Source organism: Carassius auratus, unplaced genomic scaffold, assembly GCF_003368295.1.
Source record: "Carassius auratus strain Wakin unplaced genomic scaffold, ASM336829v1 scaf_tig00020493, whole genome shotgun sequence".
Lineage (NCBI taxonomy): Eukaryota > Metazoa > Chordata > Actinopteri > Cypriniformes > Cyprinidae > Carassius > Carassius auratus.
Window position 1 is genome coordinate 645,103 of NW_020525031.1, and position 20,899 is coordinate 666,001.

General features: G+C 37.5%; 2 protein-coding genes across 6 annotated transcripts; one reads left to right on the forward strand and one right to left on the reverse strand.

The window, feature by feature from the left end:
- The first annotated feature begins 813 nt into the window (after positions 1 to 813).
- Positions 814 to 4,381, forward strand: LOC113076456 (microtubule-associated protein RP/EB family member 1-like). Of its 3 annotated transcripts, none has more exons than XM_026249131.1 (8): positions 814 to 968; positions 1,471 to 1,641; positions 1,971 to 2,116; positions 2,255 to 2,450; positions 2,801 to 2,842; positions 3,173 to 3,285; positions 3,400 to 3,552; positions 3,640 to 4,381. In XM_026249131.1, exons 2-8 carry the CDS (start codon positions 1,521 to 1,523, stop codon positions 3,688 to 3,690), a joined length of 822 nt encoding a protein of 273 aa, XP_026104916.1. In that variant the 5' UTR covers positions 814 to 968; positions 1,471 to 1,520; the 3' UTR covers positions 3,691 to 4,381. The 3 variants fall into 3 exon arrangements, with proteins under 3 accessions (XP_026104916.1, XP_026104919.1, XP_026104917.1); XM_026249132.1 differs by having other exon boundaries at positions 833 to 968; positions 1,468 to 1,641; XM_026249134.1 differs by lacking the exon at positions 2,801 to 2,842.
- A 4,168-nt stretch (positions 4,382 to 8,549) lies between these two features.
- On the reverse strand, positions 8,550 to 18,840 carry LOC113076457 (probable G-protein coupled receptor 173). 3 transcript variants are annotated; one of them, XM_026249137.1, is made up of 4 exons: positions 18,274 to 18,840; positions 17,876 to 17,932; positions 17,724 to 17,785; positions 8,550 to 12,843 (listed from the first exon to the last, which is right to left on the reverse strand). In XM_026249137.1, the coding sequence occupies exon 4, from the start codon at positions 12,608 to 12,610 to the stop codon at positions 11,447 to 11,449; it is 1,164 nt and encodes a 387-aa protein (XP_026104922.1). In that variant the 5' UTR covers positions 12,611 to 12,843; positions 17,724 to 17,785; positions 17,876 to 17,932; positions 18,274 to 18,840; the 3' UTR covers positions 8,550 to 11,446. The 3 variants fall into 3 exon arrangements, with proteins under 3 accessions (XP_026104922.1, XP_026104921.1, XP_026104920.1); XM_026249136.1 differs by lacking the exon at positions 17,876 to 17,932; XM_026249135.1 differs by having other exon boundaries at positions 17,724 to 17,932.
- Between the last annotated feature and the right edge of the window lie 2,059 nt (positions 18,841 to 20,899).

A 20,899-nucleotide genomic window follows, 5' to 3' on the forward strand; every position in this document is an offset into this window, starting at 1 on the left:
AAACTTTTGTCTGGTAGTATATATATCATATATTTTTTTTATGTTAAAGAGTGGTGAAAAAGTTGTTTAAATCACTGATTTAACGACTCACTCATAAACCTGTTTCCCTTGTTTCATTACTGGATGAATCAGCGTTTTTGAACGATTCTCTTGAATGAAAAATTAATTCATTGACAAATACATTTTTAAGACACTTGTGAAATAATGCAATGGACACGAACGTTATTTGAAGCACAGTAGCTACTTTCAAAAGGGGATTTGCTCTATTTTGATCGCAGCCAGATATACGTCAATGTTTATATTTGAACTATAAACTTTATCCCAGTATTTCTGTGATAATATAAGTGACTGTTAGACAGAAATAGTACAGTGTAGTTAAAAAGACAGTTTATGAAAATGTTTCTTAACCGCTAACTGCTCTCTCTTGTGTCAGCGGCAGTGCGAGCACGGATTTGAATGATAAGACTTTGTTAAAGGTTTAACAGACTCGGGGAATCGTTGTCTTTAGGAATTAGATCGAGAGGGTGTCTGAATGGAGATCGCGATCTTGATTAATCGTGCAGCTCTAGTTTGAAGTGACTTTCCGAATATCACACACGCATAGTAGATTCAGTTAGATTAGTAAAAATATACATAACATAAATGTAATATTTGGAATTTGCAAATTTTATGTTAACACATTTACCAAAACTTTCATTTTTGTTTTATGTGTTTAATTGTGACTTTTATTTTGTTGTTTATTACTTTTATTTTGATCGGTTGAAGTAGTTACCAAATTGTTTACTTCACATAGGCGAATGGTGACTTTTATTTTGACATCTGTGAATAGTTTGTAAGCTGCTGTGGTTGCAGGCTTACAGCCCATTTTCCAGCCTGCTGCAGAAGCGGCACTCTACGAGCGGCACGCCGGTGAATCTGCTGCCCGGTTCCCTCGCAAACCATCATAGTTTGGACTTTCAGAACAAAATGTAAGATAAAGGCGTTGATTTGATCTGTGACACGCACGCACAACACAAACACTTTACTGTACAGAAAAACAATAATTTATTATTACATTTAGTTTCGGACTGTACCTATTTATTTATCTAATGTTATCATTTAAATGTTTTAACGTTAACGTTACATTTAAAAACACAACGGATAAAACATAACTAGAACATTAACTACTATTACAAATAAAATCTTAAATATTAACTTAGTGGAAAACTAACTGACGTTAAAGAGGAAACGTTCAATCGGAAACCTAACTTTTTTTTTAAATAAATATATTTTTATTCCGTAAGTAACGTTAATGTACTAGATTCAGACCTTAAACTCTTAGATGGATATAAATATACAGGCACACATTGAATTGAAATTAAGTAGGAAGTAAAAATGATGTAGATGGACTGAAGGGTGTGAATGTTTTTAAGGAAATGAGGCTTTAACTCTCTTTTTTTTTTCTTATTTCCTCTCTTCCTCTCAAAGCAGCTTCAGAGGAAAAGTATCGTAGTCTTTAAATCATCGTTTTTGTCCCAGCCATGGCTGTGAACGTGTTCTCCACATCGGTGACAAGTGAAAACCTCAGCCGCCATGACATGCTCACATGGATCAACGAGTCTTTACAGATGAGCCATGCCAAGATCGAGCAACTGTGCTCAGGTCAGTGACCAGCTGTCTGTCCTCTTCACTTCACACTGCCAGCTTGAGCACCACTACATTGCTGACAGGGTTTTAAAAGATAAACATAAAGCTTAATTTGGAATTTGACCATAAAGATTATATATAATAATAGTGGCTTGTATAATGACTGCCATTTGCATGCTGAATTTTTCTGGGTCAGCGGTCATCACAATTAAATGAGAGAATAGAAAAAGATGAGTGAAAACTGATTTTGTGTAGGTTGGGACCTGCGTGACTCTTTTTCTACTAATTATTTTGTTATTTTATTTTATTATTTGCTGACTGTGTCTTTATTAATGCGTTTTAAGGTGCTGCTTACTGTCAGTTCATGGACATGCTGTTCCCGTCATGTATTCCGATGAAGAAAGTCAAATTCCAGGCCAAACTTGAGCACGAATATATCCATAACTTCAAACTCCTTCAAGGCAGCTTCAAAAAGATGGGTGTTAGCAAAGTATGTCAACCTGTTAAATTCATTAGCACACAAATCACAATCATCCATTTTGATAGACAAAATATATTTAGAATTACAATGTGAAGTGTAACTACTTTTTTTACTTGCTATTTTAAAACATTCTATGTCTCCGTGCAGATTATTCCTGTTGACAAGCTTGTGAAGGGCAAGTTCCAGGATAACTTTGAGTTTGTGCAATGGTTTAAGAAGTTCTTCGATGCAAATTATGATGGAAAGGAATATGATCCGGTGGCAGCTCGGCAGGGACATGAAATGCCCTCCAGTCAGAGTCCAGCAGCAGCTACAGCTAGCAAGCCAAAGAAACCCAGCTCAGGTAAAGAGAAAGAACCAACAGGAAGTTCTCAGTACCATTGCAGCCTTTCTAAGGTTTATCCTAATAAAAAAAAACATATAAATCTACTACTAATATTTATATAATGGTTAATAATTTAAATAAATAATTATCAACATATCAGTCTTTTTGGGTGTATATAGTTATATAGTTCATGGAGACTTGCGTTATTGTCGGAAGCTAGCTGTCCTAATGCTAACAGGTGCATGACAGCTGCAGCTGTTATGGATTATGACCCCAAAATATGTGGGTGTGACCCAGTCACACAGCACATGTGTGAGAATAACTGGACCCTTACGTTGCCTGTGCATGGATTTTTCTCTTCGCTTCAGACACAGGCGTCACACCTGCAGTCAAGCCTATGGCCCCTGTTGGTAAGAAATTGAGAACTGTCAGTTTTAGTTCAAGCACATGGTACAATGTTGCTTCACCTCTGGGCATTTTTCTCACATTATGGTGATTCCTTCATTTCCAAGTGCTGCACATTTTTAAAAGAACAGTCATGGGGTTCAATTTTGGGTCTACGGCATTTGCTGGTGTGTTATTTTTAAGTGTCTTTTTTTTTTTATATCAGCTTCAATATATATGAAATGCAACCATTTAATTTATTCAGTTAGTCAGTTTGAAGCTAGAATAGATCCTTATTCTTAAGGCAGGTTGATGAGCATGTATAGCAAGGTGATGGATGTGGTTGTGATGTTCAGCTCCACAGCGTTCAGCCACAGCACCCAAATCTGCACCAAAGGCAGCTCCAGCTCCAACGCGAGGCGCAGGAACAGGCGGCGGCGATGAAGAGAAAGGAGCACTTACTCAGATGGTAAGACTTTATACAAAATATTTTTTATAGATATTATTTTATTAATGATGATGATAAGTTTATTGTTGTTATATAAAAATGTATGTTATTCTTTGCTTGCGCTCATCTGAGCAGATAAATGACCTGAAGGCTACTATTGCTGACATGGAAAAGGAACGGGATTTCTACTTTGGCAAACTGAGAAACATTGAGCTCATCTGCCAAGAGAAAGAGGGTGAGGGTGATCCTTCACTGCAAAAGATTGTGGATATTCTGTACGCCACAGATGTAAGTGTCAATCAGTGTTTTTAAAGAAAGTCTCATGCTAAACTGTCTTCAGCCCGCTGAGTTCTGTGGTTTTCTGTCTTTAAACAGGATGGTTTTGTAATCCCCGAGGATGAGGTGGGCGAACCAGAGGAGTTTTGACCAATACAGGGGTGACTGTTTTAAAACAAAAAAAGTACCCTGCTGGATGCACACAAATGTACATACTGATGGCTGATTCCTGCTGTTCTGCTGCACTTGCTTTTGGTCCATCATTTTGGACTTTGACTTTTGAATGTCTTTTTATTCAGGGAAGTTGTATACCTTGAATTTTCAGCTGTTGTTTTTTTGTTTTTTTTTACTGACCATCAAAAATTATTTTTGTGAATGGAGAATAAAATACTTATCAAAGGCTGTTTGTATAAAGCAGTCCAATGAGGTCTGACTTGCCAATGACTAAACAAACCCAAGGTATTGTATGCAAACATGATCAAGCCATTCTGATCCATTCATTCTGTAAGAAACAAAAAACAATACAGCCATCAGGTGTCCTTTTGCTGTTATTTAGTTTCTGATCTGTACCTTTGACTGCTAACTGAACTATTGTGAGTGAAGTTCACTTCCTCTAATAAGCTCTTAAGCAGGATGTGTGTCAACCTTTTGCATTTCCCTTTTACAAGCACACAAGACCATGAGGAACCACTTGATAGTCATGACACTTGGTCTTAACTGGCAAAAGTTGTTGAGCTGCAAATACCACCACCGTCGGGTAGTTGTTGATGTTAAATATGTGACAGTTTTTCTTTTGTTACATTTACAATGTATTAAAATAATTTATATATATTGCATACAAGCAAAATGTGCAGTAAATCGGTCCACATTTTATCATTGGGAAACATTAATCATTTTCCCCATGGTTTTGATGTTCTGGGCATTTGAGAAACTGTGGGGTACTTCTGACAAGGTTTGATGTCCAGTTTTTGGAGTCCAGGATCCACCATCCCTGCTTGAATCCTGCACAACACCTTTGGGAGAGAGAGACGGTAGCTCCTATATCTCATCTGCCTCCTCTCTCGGGTCACCTCCGCATCATTCTGTTGCTCCATCTGTGTATTTGCTGATCGCCACAGCTCTGTTAAGACAATTCAAAGTCATCTTGATTTAATTTGCTTCTCTGAGATTTAGTAATCAAATGTGAAGAAAACTTTTCAATTGCTTAAATCGTGTTTAGGCCAATCGTCTTGCGTAACCAGACCTTCAGACCACGGTCAGAGGGCGTGAGGGCTGAAGCTGAGACTATTAGGCCATATCGTGGAAAAAAGTTTCACTTCCAAAATGTCACGAATAAGCCCTTAAAACACAGCATTATATTTTATTTAAATTATTAGAACATGCTTCTTTAGTAAATGGAAATAATAATAATAAAAAAAAATATTAGCAAAAGCTCATTTTTAAGTCATCCTGCCTTTATGTCTACCAAGTACAAATGCATCTCAATAAATTAGAATGTCATGGAAAAGTTAGGTTATTTCAGTAATTCAACTCAAATTGTGAAACCCGTGTGCATTCAGTTTATTTAATACACGAGTTTCACAATCTGAGTTGAATTACTGAAATGAACTTTTCCATGACATTCTAATTTATTATTTCAATATAAATGCCCTTACTCAAAAAGCACTACAGGTCGGTATTTTTTAATGATTATTTTTTTTGTACTTCGCACACATTTTAAATAATACTACTGAAAGTTCAATGCACTTATAGCTTTATACACTTTTTGTCAGATTCCTTGTCTGACTTAAAATCTAAAGTATGACTCAAACTGTATCAGCCTTTAAATATGCATCATGTTAAATTCATATTTAATTTATAGTATAATTCCTAAAGAAATGTAGTAGGCTAATTTGTAACCAGGCAAGTATGCAACATCAATATGCTAACTGGTAAATTGTTAAATAATTTTTTTTAAAGAACTGCATTAGAAATGTTTGCACATTTCCCATGTACTGTATTTGTGAGCATAAAAGATGAGGTTGTCTGAGATAGTATAGACTACCTGTCACCCTATGTTTAAGTCAATCGTTAAAAAGTGAGCTCAGAAATTCATCATTTAGGCAATAGGAAGCCACATTGGTATAGATTTGGCGTAATTATTTACAGTTGCCTATCTAAGCAACAGTGATTGCACCTAAACTGACAACAGATAAGTGGGTATTAACTTCTTTTGATCCTGACATCTAGGGGTCTTAATAAAAACGGATTGTTTCGTGTGTCTTTTTGAATTCACTCGACAATGAGCAAGGCAGACAACTGCACGTTCATGGGATCCCTCTGTGATCTGAGTTCTTTAAAGGTAAGATATTTAACACTGTGATGAAAGATGCAGATATCACCAATGCATTGTGATGGAATTAGGTTCTTTAGATTGCTAAAACATTCTTCTTCTTTGGTCTGTTTCATTTTAACAGAGAAATCTTAACTTTTGTCTTCCTTTAGGAGCAGTATGGGCTGGATGATGGTGGCTGTTCTTCAGTTCTCTGTGTAGAGAGGGATTTACCTAAAATAAAAATAAAAAAGTACATTTATTCATTTAGCACAGGCTTTTTTCAAGTATCTTAAAAATGAGGAACACCACAGGCAATTTTTTTTGTCATATTAGTGCATTGATTAATGGTTGTTGACTAATTAAATGCACAATGTCTATTACAAAAACACACACAAGGATAGGTTTTCAACGTGTATTTATGCTTTGGGACAATCTATGGGACAAGTCACAAGCCTCCCGGTTTTCATCCAAAATACCTTAAATTGTGTTTCGAAGACTAACAAAGCTTTTACGGGTTTGGAACGACATGGGTGTAAGTGATTACTGACAAAATGTTAAATTTGGGGTGAAGTAACCCTTTAAGCAAATACAATTTTACATTTGATAGTGTATGGACTGTGGAGTAATATGTAGTCTCTCTTCAAGAATGTTGTTTACCGGTATATGTAAATGTCTAGATTTGCCACCAGATGGTGCTATTGTATTCATAACGCCTTTGGTTTACCGTAAACCACATTTTTACAGATGAAATGGCAACAAGGGAGTAACACACGACAAAAATCATCAGAAGGTCTAAAGGTTGTGATAATTATACAGATAACCATGTGAAGGTTCTTATTATAAACAGTTTTTATTAGAAATATGGATCAGAAAAGATTGTACTTCAATTTTCTTTTAAAGTTCTAGTGAATATGGGAAAGGCTGCAGTAGAACCTTACAGATAGAGTCATCTGGCCTCGCTTGATCTGTGGCCCGAATCCCCAGCTTGGGCCAGAGAGAGACAGTCAGCTCAGTTTTAACCTCCCATGAGGAGGCGAGATTCCTCCAGGCCAGCACTTTTTCTTGTCGCTGCCTCTCTCTCTGTTGTTTAAGTCTTCCTTCCTGCTATCATTCTGTTCACGTATATATCCATACCTCTTTTCCCACTTCTCCTCTGTAGAACCTAAATAAACTATGATATTGTCCTCTTTAAGTCTACCATGAGTCTGCGATCGAGTGGTTGTCTTTATTGGATTTGCTGTGGATCAAACCTCACTAAGTGCAGACTGGCAAACATTAATCAGTTGACCTCACACATATGGTCTGAGCATCTAACCGTGGCCAATCTCACGCCGAGTGGACCAATGTTCATCCACCGCATGCTGCTCATCACTGCACAGTTGAACTCCTGTGGAACCTCTCTGTCAACTTTAGATTACAATATTACCGAGACGTCAGCCTGCTACAATATGATGTTATTAGATCCTCATGCAAATATTCTGTAATTGGAAATATCAGAGGAACAGTGTGAGGATCTGAATGAACATATTTGTTTTCACTTGAAAATCTGATGTGAAGTTTATCTAAATTGAGAAATGTCCATTCAGTTTAGTTTTACTGACTTACTCTGGTCCCTCTACATTGTGGACCATGAACCATAGATATCGGGCAGATTAAGGTCAAAGGTCAACTCATAATCCAAGCGTGTGAACCTGAGGTGTCAGGGAAAGGGCAGGATAGTTTCTTACTGCACTGAGTAAAGGTCACACAACATTAGTCAAAAATGCAACAAAAGTAAACTTTTATTGTCATGTTGAGAAAAAAAAAAACCTCCTGTTGTTTTACAGATCAAGATATCTGAAAGCTGACTCACGTCCCCCCTCCCGCAGTTTTTCCTTTAGCCCCTTCATTCATCATGCATTCACAAATAAACGACTCCCGAGTTGCTCAACTAAAATTTCACTCCCATGAATTTCATTCCATGATGGATAGTTGCTGTCTACTGCTCTTGTAATAGTTAGCTGAATGAGTGGCTTTTTATATCCTAAGGCTGTTCTATAGGATTTTTTTTTTCATTCTTTCAGCATTTCAGTGAGATGACATGATAAAATCTCACACTCATTCATGTTCATATATTATAATTTGGCAATTACTAGAGATTAAACAGACAGATGACTTTATGATCAAATCAGGCACAATTGATATTTACTATAAAAGGCAAAAAATTAAGACACAGGTATTAATACATCTTTCCATACACTGAAAAAAATTATATGTTTTTGCCTGCTAAATTAGGTGCATTGTTTTGAATAATTAAACTCAAACTCATTTTTTGAAAATGGATGTCATAGATTTACCTTAATACATTTGGGGTTCTTTCTTTATGCAATTTTATTTGTTTAACTAAAAGTATGCAATTCTTCGTACACAAAAGTTTTGCTGTAGTGTTATAGAATTGCAGATATAAAAAATGTACTGATTAAACGAAATAGTCGACTGGTGTTTAAAATCCAAGGAGCAACTTGAATATCAACATTCATTAGCCACATATTTCTAATTAATTTTTTTTTTTTAAACAAAATGATTCATTTATATTTAACAATCACTGTAACAGCCAAACATTGTCTGTTTTAATGTAGGTGTCAAAATGTGGTAACAAAAACAAAGAAAGTATTCCTTTTTGAGTGTTGGTTATGATCCATATTCCCTGTTGATCTGAATCAACATTATGTTTTATTTAAGGCTCAGCTCTTCGTAATCTTTACAGTTGTGTTGTCACATTGAAAATGTGAAGTTTTAGTGGATCAGCTACAGGAGTGGTTGATATCAGACGCTGTATGTCTGACCTTTCGCCTTTGCTTTGTTCCTCATGAGTACCCAGTTCTGTCCACACACTCATACTCAGCGTAAACACTCACACACACATGCGTGGTAAAATGATGATGACCAAGGGCCATAACCCCACCCCTCTCTCCACCCCCCACTTGAAGTTAGTGCGTTGTCCATATAATACACATGAAATTACACAGAGGTTCACAGTTATTTTACAAAAGATAAGATGCCTGAAGCAACTAAAAATGTTCTACCAGGCATTTTTGCTCGTTACAAAATCACATCCTTTTCACCCAACACCGACCCAAGCGATTTCCTATTCACAGGTGAATACAACAATAGCCCAAACGGTCATTCACATACTGTCCCCCACCCCGATCCCAACCCAAAGACAAGAAGAAGAAAAAAAGTCTCAAAGAAATCCTTAAGAATCCAAGAAGTTCCTTTTAATTCCACGGAAAATCAGCGTCTCTTTGTGATTTTTTTTTTACTTTTTCGCAAATTCAAGTCTCTCCAGAGAACTGAGCAAAATTGTACACTCCCGCGTGTCTCAGTTCACAATTTCAATAGCACAGCCGAAGCAGCTGTCTTCTTGCCCACAACCCTTAGGTTTGTGATGGGCAGCAAGATGTGTCCTCTGATGATCCACAAATACACAGTGTTGTGTTTTCCCCAGCATATGTTTTTGTGAGATTTATTGTTGTCTATATATGCATACAGCTTTCAGATCATTCTTGCATTGGTAACATTAAACCTTGGTAATGGAGTAAGGCATAAAATGCAGATAACAGAAAGAACTATTCCTCTTCTTCTGTTCATCATAGGTGTTCTTCTGCTGTTTTTCTGTTCTAGCAAAGACAGGTTTTAGAAAAAGAAAGTCTGATCACTCCGACCAATTCCATGCCTACCCTACAGAGAGATCTCATTGAACATTCAAAGAAATATTACAATCTGTCCTGTCTGCATTGGTCAGCATTCTGATTCAAGTCAAAATATTCCAGAGAAATCATGTGGCTGATCAATGATTTCTTGAGTTGTGTGCAAAATATTAATGGAAATTAATTCGACATCAAACGGATTCCGGAATTTAGTTCACCCACTTGTTAGCTCCTAATGAAATGGAATACTTGAAAGAATAAATCTTAACATTCCATTACCAGCTTACATGTTTTTTTTCCTTATCTCAAACACATTCATATTTTTATTACAAGATTAAAATTAGATTTTAAAAAAATAATTCGGCTAAACATGAGGCCGAATCACACTGTCGTCTGACTTCAGTCCAGCACAAACTTTTAACTTAAGGTTCCTCCTTACTACCTGACCAACTTCTTCTTTTCAGGAATCCAACAACATGTGTTAGTATGTAACACAAGTAGACTAAAATACCTCGATTGCAACCAACTTTCACTGACATATGATTGAAAATGTAAAGGCTAAATTAATTACCGTCCAAGATACATGTATGAAAATCCATATTAAAAACATTTTGATTTTGTCCAGATCCAATAAGCTAGTAAACTTTCATTTAAGTAATTCAAGACGCAAAAGACTAAGTAACTTCTCCTCTACAGCACTTTCTGTGCAATCGTTTGGAAGGATAAATGATCAGTTGGTTTAACCGTAGTACACTATTAACAGATCAGTATTTTCTCTCAATCCTGAACTGTCTCTTCACAAAATGAGACCACTTACAGTAAAAGACTTCACTTTTTCTTGGTCTGAATATTGTAAGACTAGTCATATATTCAGACCTGTAATGGAAATGATAAGGGCACGAGTTATTTTGTGCAATGCTAGAAAATATTTTAAAAATTAATGAGTAAACAGAGTTGAAAGAGATAAAGAGACGAATAAAAAACAATACATTTCATTGAAAATGTTACTCAGGGAAAGAGCACCTACAAACCTGAATAGGCCATATTTCACAAAGATTCATATTTTCATCCAGCTCCTTTCATATACAATCCCTTTGAATCAACTTGGGAGGAAAAACATTATTTGTTCTGGAAGTTGCTTTTGTATACACACTTTTATGAGCATCTTAATTCCTGCCTGATGGAGACACAGGAAGGATTAGCATTAGCAACCAATTAGCATAAATTTTAGGAACTCCCTCTCTTTTTTTTCTTTTTTTTTTTTGTCAGCCTCATTCAGTCCTAGAGGCTTAAGCTTGGCACTCATTCTTAAAAGTAGTTTAATCTCAAGTTTTTTGCCTTAAAGTTAAGGTAAAACACATGCACGTGGAGCATTTATGAATCAGTAGTTCAAATAATATCAATTATTCTGCCAGGAGCGCAGCTGTTCACAAGGCATGAACAATATTTTTTGTAAATCTTTAATTCAAGGCCCTCAGGATCCTGGTAAAGGGATACAGATTTTGAGCCAAATCAAATGGTAATGTTTGCTGAGATCGATCATGAGAAGCCATTTGATATAGCCTTCATACATTCACCATAAAATAGACCAGTTTGGTTGATTTGTACCACCCTAATGCAAAACATACGGTTCCTCGAACCTGTTCAGAATTGATTTACCAAACCACACATTAGAGTAGAGCCTATCTCTCCCTTAAAATCATTAAAGTGACAGTAGATGCTTATTCCGTGACATCCACCCTTTTAAAGCATCTTAATACTGAATCAAAGGCCACAACAGCTCTTAAAGTTCATCCACGTCTCCATCTTTAAAGACTTCTTTTTCCCTCCCCCTGGCTGTCAAATCTCTGACCATCCAGAAGAGAGAAAGAGAAAAAAAAACATTATGAATAAACACTCATCTTCACATGACACAGTAAGGCTCACGGGGTAGTTGAGGTGGAGTTCTACAGCAGGGAGGCAGGTGGGCCAGAAGGCCCTTTTTCAGGTCCTTGTTGAGGAAAAAGCAGATGATGGGGTTCACGCCCGCTTGGGCGAAACTCATCCACACGGTGGTGGAAAGATACCGGTGTGGGATGGTGCATGCCTTCACAAAGACCCGCCAGTAACAGGCCACAATGTACGGGGACCAGAGCACCAGAAAAAACAAGGTGATGACATAGAACATCCTGCCAAGCTGCTTCTCTGCCTTAAACTCCTCCATGCCTAACAGGCGTCTGTTCTGGTTGTGCAAGTTCTGCCTAATGCCCAGTAAAGTGGGAGGCATTGGGCCACGGCCGAACCCTGCTATCCAGTTTGCAGCCGCCTGTCCTGTGGCTCCAGGTCCATGAAATGTCCAGTTTTGGCTGATGGCTGGAACCATCTGGACCGGCTTCATCTTTCGGTGCTTGTATTCAAACAGCAGGAGCTTCATGTAGACCACGTGTGTAGCCAGGATTAGCACGGCCAGCATCAGCATGAAGCCTAGAGTGTCATTAGCCTTGAAGTAGCGATGTTCAAAGATGCACTGGTCTTCCTCGCGGATAAACTTGTAGGTGCCAACGTCAAAGACGGGTGGGAACGCCATGGCGACTGACAGTGTCCAGACCATACATACCACTGCCACACAGGTCCAGAAGGTCATTCGCTTGGAGTAGAAGCGGTGGTGGGCGATGGCCATGTAGCGTGTGACACTAATGCAGAACAGCATGAAGGCAGCATGGAAGCAAAAAAGGACTGCCATGAAGGCCACCACCTTGCAACTGAGCACATTGTAAGTCCAGGCCGAGCCGTTCTTGATAGACACCAGGACAAAGGGAAAGCAGACCGCAGAGCGGATGGTGTCGGCGAGGCAGAGGTCCAGAAGAAAGTAGTAGGGTGCCTTATGTAGGGCTCTGTCCCTTAACACCAGCAGGGATACCACTAAGTTGCCCACCAGGCTGATGCAGATGATCAACCCCAGAAGGACAAGTTTCACATAGGTAGACACGGCTGAAGAAGGTGCTCCACCCATCACGCCACCTGTAGTGGACACCACGGCCGCCAGGGGGTTCCCAAGCCCGTCGCTGCTTGCATTTCCGTTGGCCATACCTTTTTCTGCTCAAATCGCACACCTCCTCCTTCAACGCCCCCTTTACACCCGCTTCCTCCACTCCCTCCTCCACCTCCGCCTCCTCCGGCTGAGCTGTCGTCCGTCCTCGTGGTTGCCTTTCGTTGGTGTCTCAAATGGAAGGAGAGAAGCTTGATCTGCATTGCCCCATTTTTGTCCAGTTCTCTTTGGAGCGTCCCCTTCAAATGTGCCACCTCTTCTGGCCTCCACACCTATGAACAAAAAACAAAACATTTGTAACTCTTGTTTTCTCACACAAACAAATGCTGGTCTTTAAAGGCCACAGACACTACGGACTTTTGGCAAAGGTATAGCATTTTGGTATTTCCTAAGAGAAAGATTTTTAGGTCAAGAAGTGTGAGAGTATTATTGATGCTGGAAGGAGAGAGATTTTTCTCAATACCACTACAATATATTTTAAGTATTTTTTTTTCTTGCAAATAAAAATATATGTAGCTCTTGGAGTGCTGAGGAGACCACACAAATACAACAGCATACTACTGGTGCCGAATAAAAACAGTAACTCTAGAACTATGGCAATTTATTGCCTTGTACCTTACATGTGCAATGACAATAAAGTTGAATCTAATCTACTGTAATTAGGCAAAAACTGCAAATAACACTTTATAAAGCATAACAATCAATTAGGATAATGTGGTTTTATTTACAATGTGTGGAAACACACCATTGGTCAAATGTATATGAAAAAACTGGAAAATAAAAAAATCCAGAAAAACCTATTAATCACGTTAAAATTATGTTATTTGTACCAGAAATGTTTAGATTTCAAACTACATTAATGCTAGTTTATTATCCCCAAAGTAAAAGATGAGACAAATAGCAATTTATTAATAAATAGCTGATTTATTGCTGTTCACTGGACTGTCAGTATGTTTACAAGCACTTTAAAGGCCTGCATTCCAGGCAAAAATAAATAATAATGGGTTGTGAACACAAAAAGCGGAATGGAAAATAACGCAGAGTTGAGAAATTTGTAACATAACATATTAAACATATTTTAAAATTTCAACACAACATCCCGAACTTGCGTGAGACGCTGAAACCGAAGCAAGACAGTGCAACAGTCACTAGACTAATCTATAGCCCATGTTTAAAACAGAAAAAAAAATTGATTCAACGGAAAGTCCAAATTTGACATAGATAATGTGGTTGTGTTGCACAGCGGTGTGCACAATCTGCGTACGCTACTAAAGAGCGTTTGCATACTGATTTGGTTTCACATTGTGTCAAAATGATAAAGAATGCGCCTCGGATATGCAAAAATCTGCTGCAGCGTGATTCTTAACTTTCCATGTAAACATACTGAAACAGATGTGATTTCTTAAGACACGTGTTGTAATACCTGTTAGGCAATAGCTACAGTTTATGTTTCATAAATAATCATTCTGTTATGTTAATTAATTCACATCTCTAACTAATTGCACATGCATTCACTCTTATAAATAATATTAAATATCAATGATAAATGAAAATCAAAGAAATCTAATCTTCATGTTCCCATTCTTAAATAATAATACATCAAACGGAGCATGTTACATCAATTAAAAAGTTATCTCTAAAGTAATGCACACAAAACAATTCTTTAAACAATACATTTCATCTTTTTCCTAACTATGAGTGCTTTCACCAAATGTAAAATACTATAAAAGAGCTACAGAAAGAATGGGAAAAAAGAGCACTTTACGCCAAAGGTATTTTGTTTCCGCCATCAGTAAACTGATCAATCAATAGTTTGCTGAATGTGATTATCAGGGCTCCGGTAAGCATCTGCTGTAACATGCTGAGGAACATCTTCTGCTTCCCCCTTAGTGCCGAGCAGATCAGCTGTTTCCAACACATGCTACATGGCATGCCAGCAACTAGTCTTTCATGGTAATTACCTCATTGTTGCTAGGCTACAGCAGATCACTTTTTATGTGTAGAGTATAGGCATGTGGACCGGGGATGCGGGGGCAAAGGGTGTGGGGAGCTGGGGGCAATAAAAATGTGTTAGCGGGACTGGAAATCTTTGTTAATCTGCATTTGCAGGCGGCAACGGAGCTTCAAGACAATGCTTTAGCATATATATATATAGTGATAGTGAAATCTAGAACTAACTATATAGATACAGCATGAATAATTTGGGCCCACTTTCCTCTAATGTTTCTGGAAGTTCCACCTAACCCAGACTTTCTCATTTGCACCCACATGCCGAAAGAGCAGACTCCGGCCCAGTTGATGGTATTTAGATGAGGGCATATACCCCTGCCAAACAAATACATCCCCTGCTGGGGCGTAGAACAGCCAAGCTAGCATTATCCCCCTCTCTCAGTGTGAAAGAGCATTGATCCATGAATTCAGGTGTATACCTCCACCTGCTGTGGTGCTATTGGCAGCATTTAAAGAGCCATTTGTGCTAACTCTCACCGACTAACAGCCTCTGGTAGAGAGAAAGCTAAACTTAGGTGCCAGCTGATGACAAAACCACTGAGTACCTTAGTCCAACAGGAGATAGAACTGCGCCGACCCATTGTTTTAGAGCAGAAACACTAATTCACTTGTGTCACAGCAATTACAGCTGCTTGTTGCTAGGCTACAGGGTCCTTCTGCCTTGTGCGGTGTATGTGTCTTTGTAAGCCTGAATGCAACTCAGAATTGTATGCGCTGAGGTGAGCTGAGATGGAAAGTGTCACTCATGAGGAATAATCAGCCAGAACAGAGATTGAAGTGAATGTTTCTGTCACAGAGAAGATAAATTGTCACAACCTTATCATGACAACCCGTTGTAACCAGTTTACAAATTGCACCACTTTACGTCAGTTACAGGCGTTAATTGACCTGGCAGTTTCACTGTGATTCAGATTCAGAAAGGTAGTCTAAGCATTGTTATTGTTCTGAAGATGTTTTCAATTGTAGCAACATTTAGGTAGAAACAGTCTAATGATGACAATGTAATTTTAAATATGATGAATATTAAGCCATGTAACTTATTACATGCGTGTCACTGAACCTTACCTTTATGCAAAGAAAAAGGAATATGATGCCTGAACAACTGTTTTGCAAGTGCTTATGTCACATTTTTCACTTGAAATAAAAGGTGGTTAAGTGACCTGGTATGGGGGGAGTGTTTACATCTTTACGGTCCAAAGATGATGATTTGCATTTCCCACAGTAAATGCTAATGCACTCGTGTTTCGTTCTTTGAAGTAAAGGGCTAAACAAGAATGTAGCTTATTTGGATGTGTCAAATCTGGTACTGTTAGCTGTTTCCTACATAAGTGAGTGTTCACCTATCTCTATTTTCTCAGCTCTAGTGAAAATAGACATGTTCACATTCCAAAGAGGGAAGCTGAAAGTTTAATTTGCTCATTAAAGAAGAATGTACCCTCCTTTTCTCCTCAATTCTTTGATAGGCCCTTTGATAAACAGTCTATCAGATACTGAGTGGGGAATGTAAGCTATATATTTTGATAACTTGTCTGCTGGCCATCATATAATCTAATGAATTTAAATATCCATTATTGTGTGGAATGGTACTACTAAAATTAAGGCCCTTTTAATTTTGTTTTCTCAGTATATAGCAACACAATACTTGCTTTAACACCCATTTATTGCCATTACTCTAGCCCATAAGTTTATTATGTGCAATGCCAAAAAGTTTTTTTTTTTTTTTTTTTAAGAATGTTACATATTTATTGCTATTGTCACATATATTTTTAGGCATATTACTTCTCAAATTATTGTACAGGTTCCCTGTGAAAGAAAGTGCTAATCTCAGCGAATGAATACATTTAAGATAGATGTGTAAATGTCCCCAAATCACAAAGATTTAGTGAGGCCTAAATCTTTATATATCTTTATATAGGCCTACCTGTACCAATATTGTAAGCTACCTGTCACTGTATATAAACAAAATCATAAGAGTAAAGAAAGAGGTAATGACATGCTGAAAATTATTCAATTGTGATACATTTTGCCCCAAGTGTACAGTCATCCTAAGGGTGTTTTACATAATGGTTGAGTAATATTTTATAATTACAAGATTTAAAATCCAAATAGACTTTTTGTCAGACAAATATTCAATAAAAAGGAATATTTTTCACAGACTTCGGAAAATTTTCCTTAAGGAAAGCCTTTAGCTCTATTACATTTATTACAGTTGTCAACCCTTGGGTTATCATTATGTTCTATTATTTATAGAATAAGAGTCTATGATATTTCCCTCCAGAGGTTTGGTGTGCTCTTATCTCGCAGTAAAAGTGAGAAGGCCTTCGATGTCGTTGGGAGGAGTCAGATGTAAAGGGAGTTGGTTGGAGGTAGAAGGCTGGATAGCAACAGCAGTGAATATCGTTACCGTGGTCTCGGTGGGAGGAGGCGACGCGGAATTCACCAACCAAACGAGCCGGAATCATTTCGACTCTCCCACATATCGTTTTAATACGACAAAGAGAGATCCCGTCGTTCATGCTTAACTCTTATAAAAACGTTTTCTGCTTATCTCCATCATCTTCATGTGGGCTATCGGTGCGCTTGGCGATGCGCTACAATATACATGAATCGTTTATTGAACTGGAGCCTCTTTTACAGCGCGTGCGTTGTCGATTGTTTTCCTTCAAACACATGAAAGAACATAAAAATAATGAATCACCTAGAACTAATGACGTGACCCGCACAGCCAATACGCAAAAACGCAAATGACCCGTATGGACACTGTCAGCGCGCATATAGCCTACAGTCCCAAGACACGTCTTCTTGGAAGTGCTGAGCATTGTGACCTGCATGGTTATCATTGTATATTATGAAGAACTACGGCGTCTCTTCCTCTCTCTCACTCTTTCTCTCTCTGTGTGTGTCTTGTTCCGCGCGCGCGCGCATTTGCATGAGGGACAATGAAATAAATGCATAAAACAGGCCTGCATTTCACTTCAGTAGCCTACATAGTATGCGTCATGACGAGAGTCATTTTATTTTAATTTTTGTTGTTGTTTATTATTTAAATACTCGATCACTCGTGTCCCAAATTTTATAGGTAGGTAGCCTGATAATATGATAAACATCAAATAGGAGAGTCATAATGTGATGGAGCTCTTACCTATAATTCTCGATCTTCCTCCAGGCAATGGATCTTGTCTCAGTGGTAGGCCTTAACGGGAGCTTGTTGTAAATATATAAAAAATAAAAATAAATAAAAAACAAAAACATACACAAAAATGTGCAAATACGTTTTTTTTCGACCCGACACACCGCGTTCAAGGAATCGCACATGAATCCAAATTGTAATCCAAGATGAACCTCGACGTCCTTTATGAACAACAGAGAATAAAAAAGTATAATGATAGCAATTAATTAATTAATTAATACAGGGGATGGTCAAGTCTGAAAAACAGAAAGAAAATCTGTTTCACTGGGAAGTATTTTGCTGAACGGTTTAAACAATATTATGCCAGAAGCTGAAATATTACACACATACGGGTTTTAAAAAACAAAAAAATATCGTTTCCTCTTTTTTCGTGTGCATGTCATGTCTTCGGGTTTTCCATAAAGCTAGGCCAAGCCTTAGCGGTATATTCCCATCACACGGTGACTAAATCAAGCAGAGTTTAATAGCACAAATACTCTATTTCTGATGTGTTTTGTGGTACCGTTTAATCCTGAGATACAGCGTCAGTATCATTATCTTCTGCGCTGATTTAGATGTGTAAATAACGACTGGCTCTCGCTACTGGGCTACAGGACAAGGCGCTTCTTCCCATCTTCATTTTCTGGCTGGAGCCAAAGACATTTTCTCCCACGTCACACCGATAACGTTACACATCTTATCTTCGACGGGAATAAATCCGCTTTATCACGCATCATCGCTCTGTATATCCATTGGCATCAGCGTTGTCTACTGTAGTCATTCTATGAGGAGACATGTACACAGTACATGTAAGCGCCCTATATATTTAAAATGCACAAGCCTGGTAAGGTCTCTGATGTAAGGCGCAAAAAAGATGTATCACACATGGCAGTGACCCGATTCTTTGCTCGGGAATTCGCCATTAATGTCAGTATCCCGGTGCCATCGCTGAAATTACGAATGGTTACGAAAAATAAACGAAATGAAATGGGTTCTTCTGCGATGGTGAATTGGAAACAGCGGCTCCCGTCTCTGCGCTCTACCTTGGTTTTCTCAGGATCGGATCCCTTCGGAAAAGTCTCGGGATTTTTCGGCAGCCTCGTTGACGCTGTTCTCTCCAACATAGCCACAGTGGTGCACTGAAGACACACAGATAACCACAACTTTTAAATGGCGAGTGTTTTCAAAAACATAAAATTAGCACTAAAATATATATATAATAATAAAAAAGGCATAGGCCTCTATAGAGATGTTAGTAGGTCTGTCATTTTATAATTTTCAATTAAATTTTCATATTTGTTTACCTTTTTAAAAGAGGATGGGATATGGGCATAGCCCACCAAAAAGTAGCCTACATTTCATTAAAAGTCCAAAAAATAGGCTACCTATTGCGTAATTGTTATTTTTTTATTTTAATAATAATAATGATAAAATGCTTGTGCTTTACAGTCTATACGTTTAAAGTACTTATAGCCAATGTTTAATGTACCAATGTGTAGGCTATAATTTAAGGGCTTTTGTAGGCTTTCTTAGGGTGTGTGATTACAACACTCCAGTCTCTCCTCCATGGCTTCTGGGTCTTTTGCACATTTTTGATTGAAGTGAGGAATCTTGTAAGCCAGCTCATTCAGTAGGCCCTTGGTGTGTGAGTGTTTAATCTATCTGTAACTTCCTGGAAAAAAGGTGTTTTGTCTCTGCGTGACACAGCGATCCGCTGCATGTCCTCATGCCTGGCCAAACAGCTGCCTGAACCGCTGGAAGCCGCAGGAACAGATGGCCTACCCTACAAAGGGAAAACCGACCTATGGACACATAATCAGTCATCTGAAAGAAATAAAAGTACAAAAAGCGTATTTGGTACTATTTTGATAATATTAATATAAATATTTTTTAAGATGATATATTGGACATAGTTTAACAGTTACCTCACAGAACAAGGCTAAATATAGGCTACCCTTTACATTGCCGTATAATCTGGTAGTATGTGATCATCATCATCTTTTATTATGATTTTTAAAATAATGTTATATATATATTTATTAATAATCTTAGGAATACAGTTGCTTAACCTCCTGAAACCCGAGAGATTGCCTGTTGTGCATTTTATAATTTTTCTTGCTATTTGGGATATGTAGGACCTAATAAGTATAATACCTAAAATTTGTTTTTGTACAGGAAGTAGTTTTCCCAGAAAAAAGATGTCCTCATGTGAGGACAGTGGGTCTATCATGATGTGAAATGCTGCAAAGCAGTTTCATTCACTTTGCAAGCACAGATGCACATTGCATGTCATGCATCGCACAGAGGATTTCCCAGTGCAGCCTTGTGCTCTGCATTCATGCATTTCATTTATAAAGTTATGTTATGTCCTCGGCAGAGGACATCGGGACTCAATTTCTAAAAAAAAAAATGAAAAGACATGAATGAAAATGCATAGGCAAAAACAATAGATTTTTTTAAATCACCAATAAATTTTTAATGTTCAAGATTTTTTTTTTTTTTTTTACCAAACTTTGTATAAAGATGATTCTCAACTATGGTATAACAGAATAATTCAGTATAACATTTTTATTTCTGCAAAATGTGTGTAAAATTACCATTAATGGGTTTTCTAATTATATACAATGTATCTATAAACTAAATCTAATTTGCATATAAATGTGTTTTTGGGGCAACATGTAATGAAAAAAGAAGTGTAATAATGTGAGTAATAATTGTCAAGATTTTCATAATAATATATAATATTTCATAGAATATTGAAATATAATTTCTTTCTCTATTCATTTGTTATGTCTCCAAAAATGCGTCATAAGCATGCGTTTAGTCCCGGTGTCCTCATCTGAGGACATGTATGAAATCAATGTCCTGTTTAGTAACAGAAAGTCATATTTTGATTTGAAACCCCATAACATATTTTTGAGATGTTGATTTATGACACAGAATTTAAAAATTAGACAGATTTAAATGATAACTACAATATATTATAGAAATATTATCATATTTCTATAAGAGTGTCACTAAATTAATTTCAGACATTTTGATGACCAAGGAGAGGGAGTGGTCATGTGAAACATCCAATCATTTGGTATCTCTGAAAAGCCCTGAATGTGCTCTGTACAGGACATCCAGATCTAAAACTGTGGCATGAA

Excerpts from the sequence above, each read along its gene's own strand:
- LOC113076457 (XM_026249136.1), bottom strand. The coding sequence starts at position 12,610 with ATGGCCAACGGAAATGCAAGCAGCGACGGGCTTGGGAACCCCCTGGCG.
- LOC113076456 (XM_026249131.1), top strand. The coding sequence starts at position 1,521 with ATGGCTGTGAACGTGTTCTCCACATCGGTGACAAGTGAAAACCTCAGC. Across the intron at positions 1,642-1,970 it reads GATCGAGCAACTGTGCTCAG|GTGCTGCTTACTGTCAGTTC; the intron begins GTCAGTGACCAG and ends ATGCGTTTTAAG. Across the intron at positions 3,286-3,399 it reads AAGGAGCACTTACTCAGATG|ATAAATGACCTGAAGGCTAC; the intron begins GTAAGACTTTAT and ends TCATCTGAGCAG.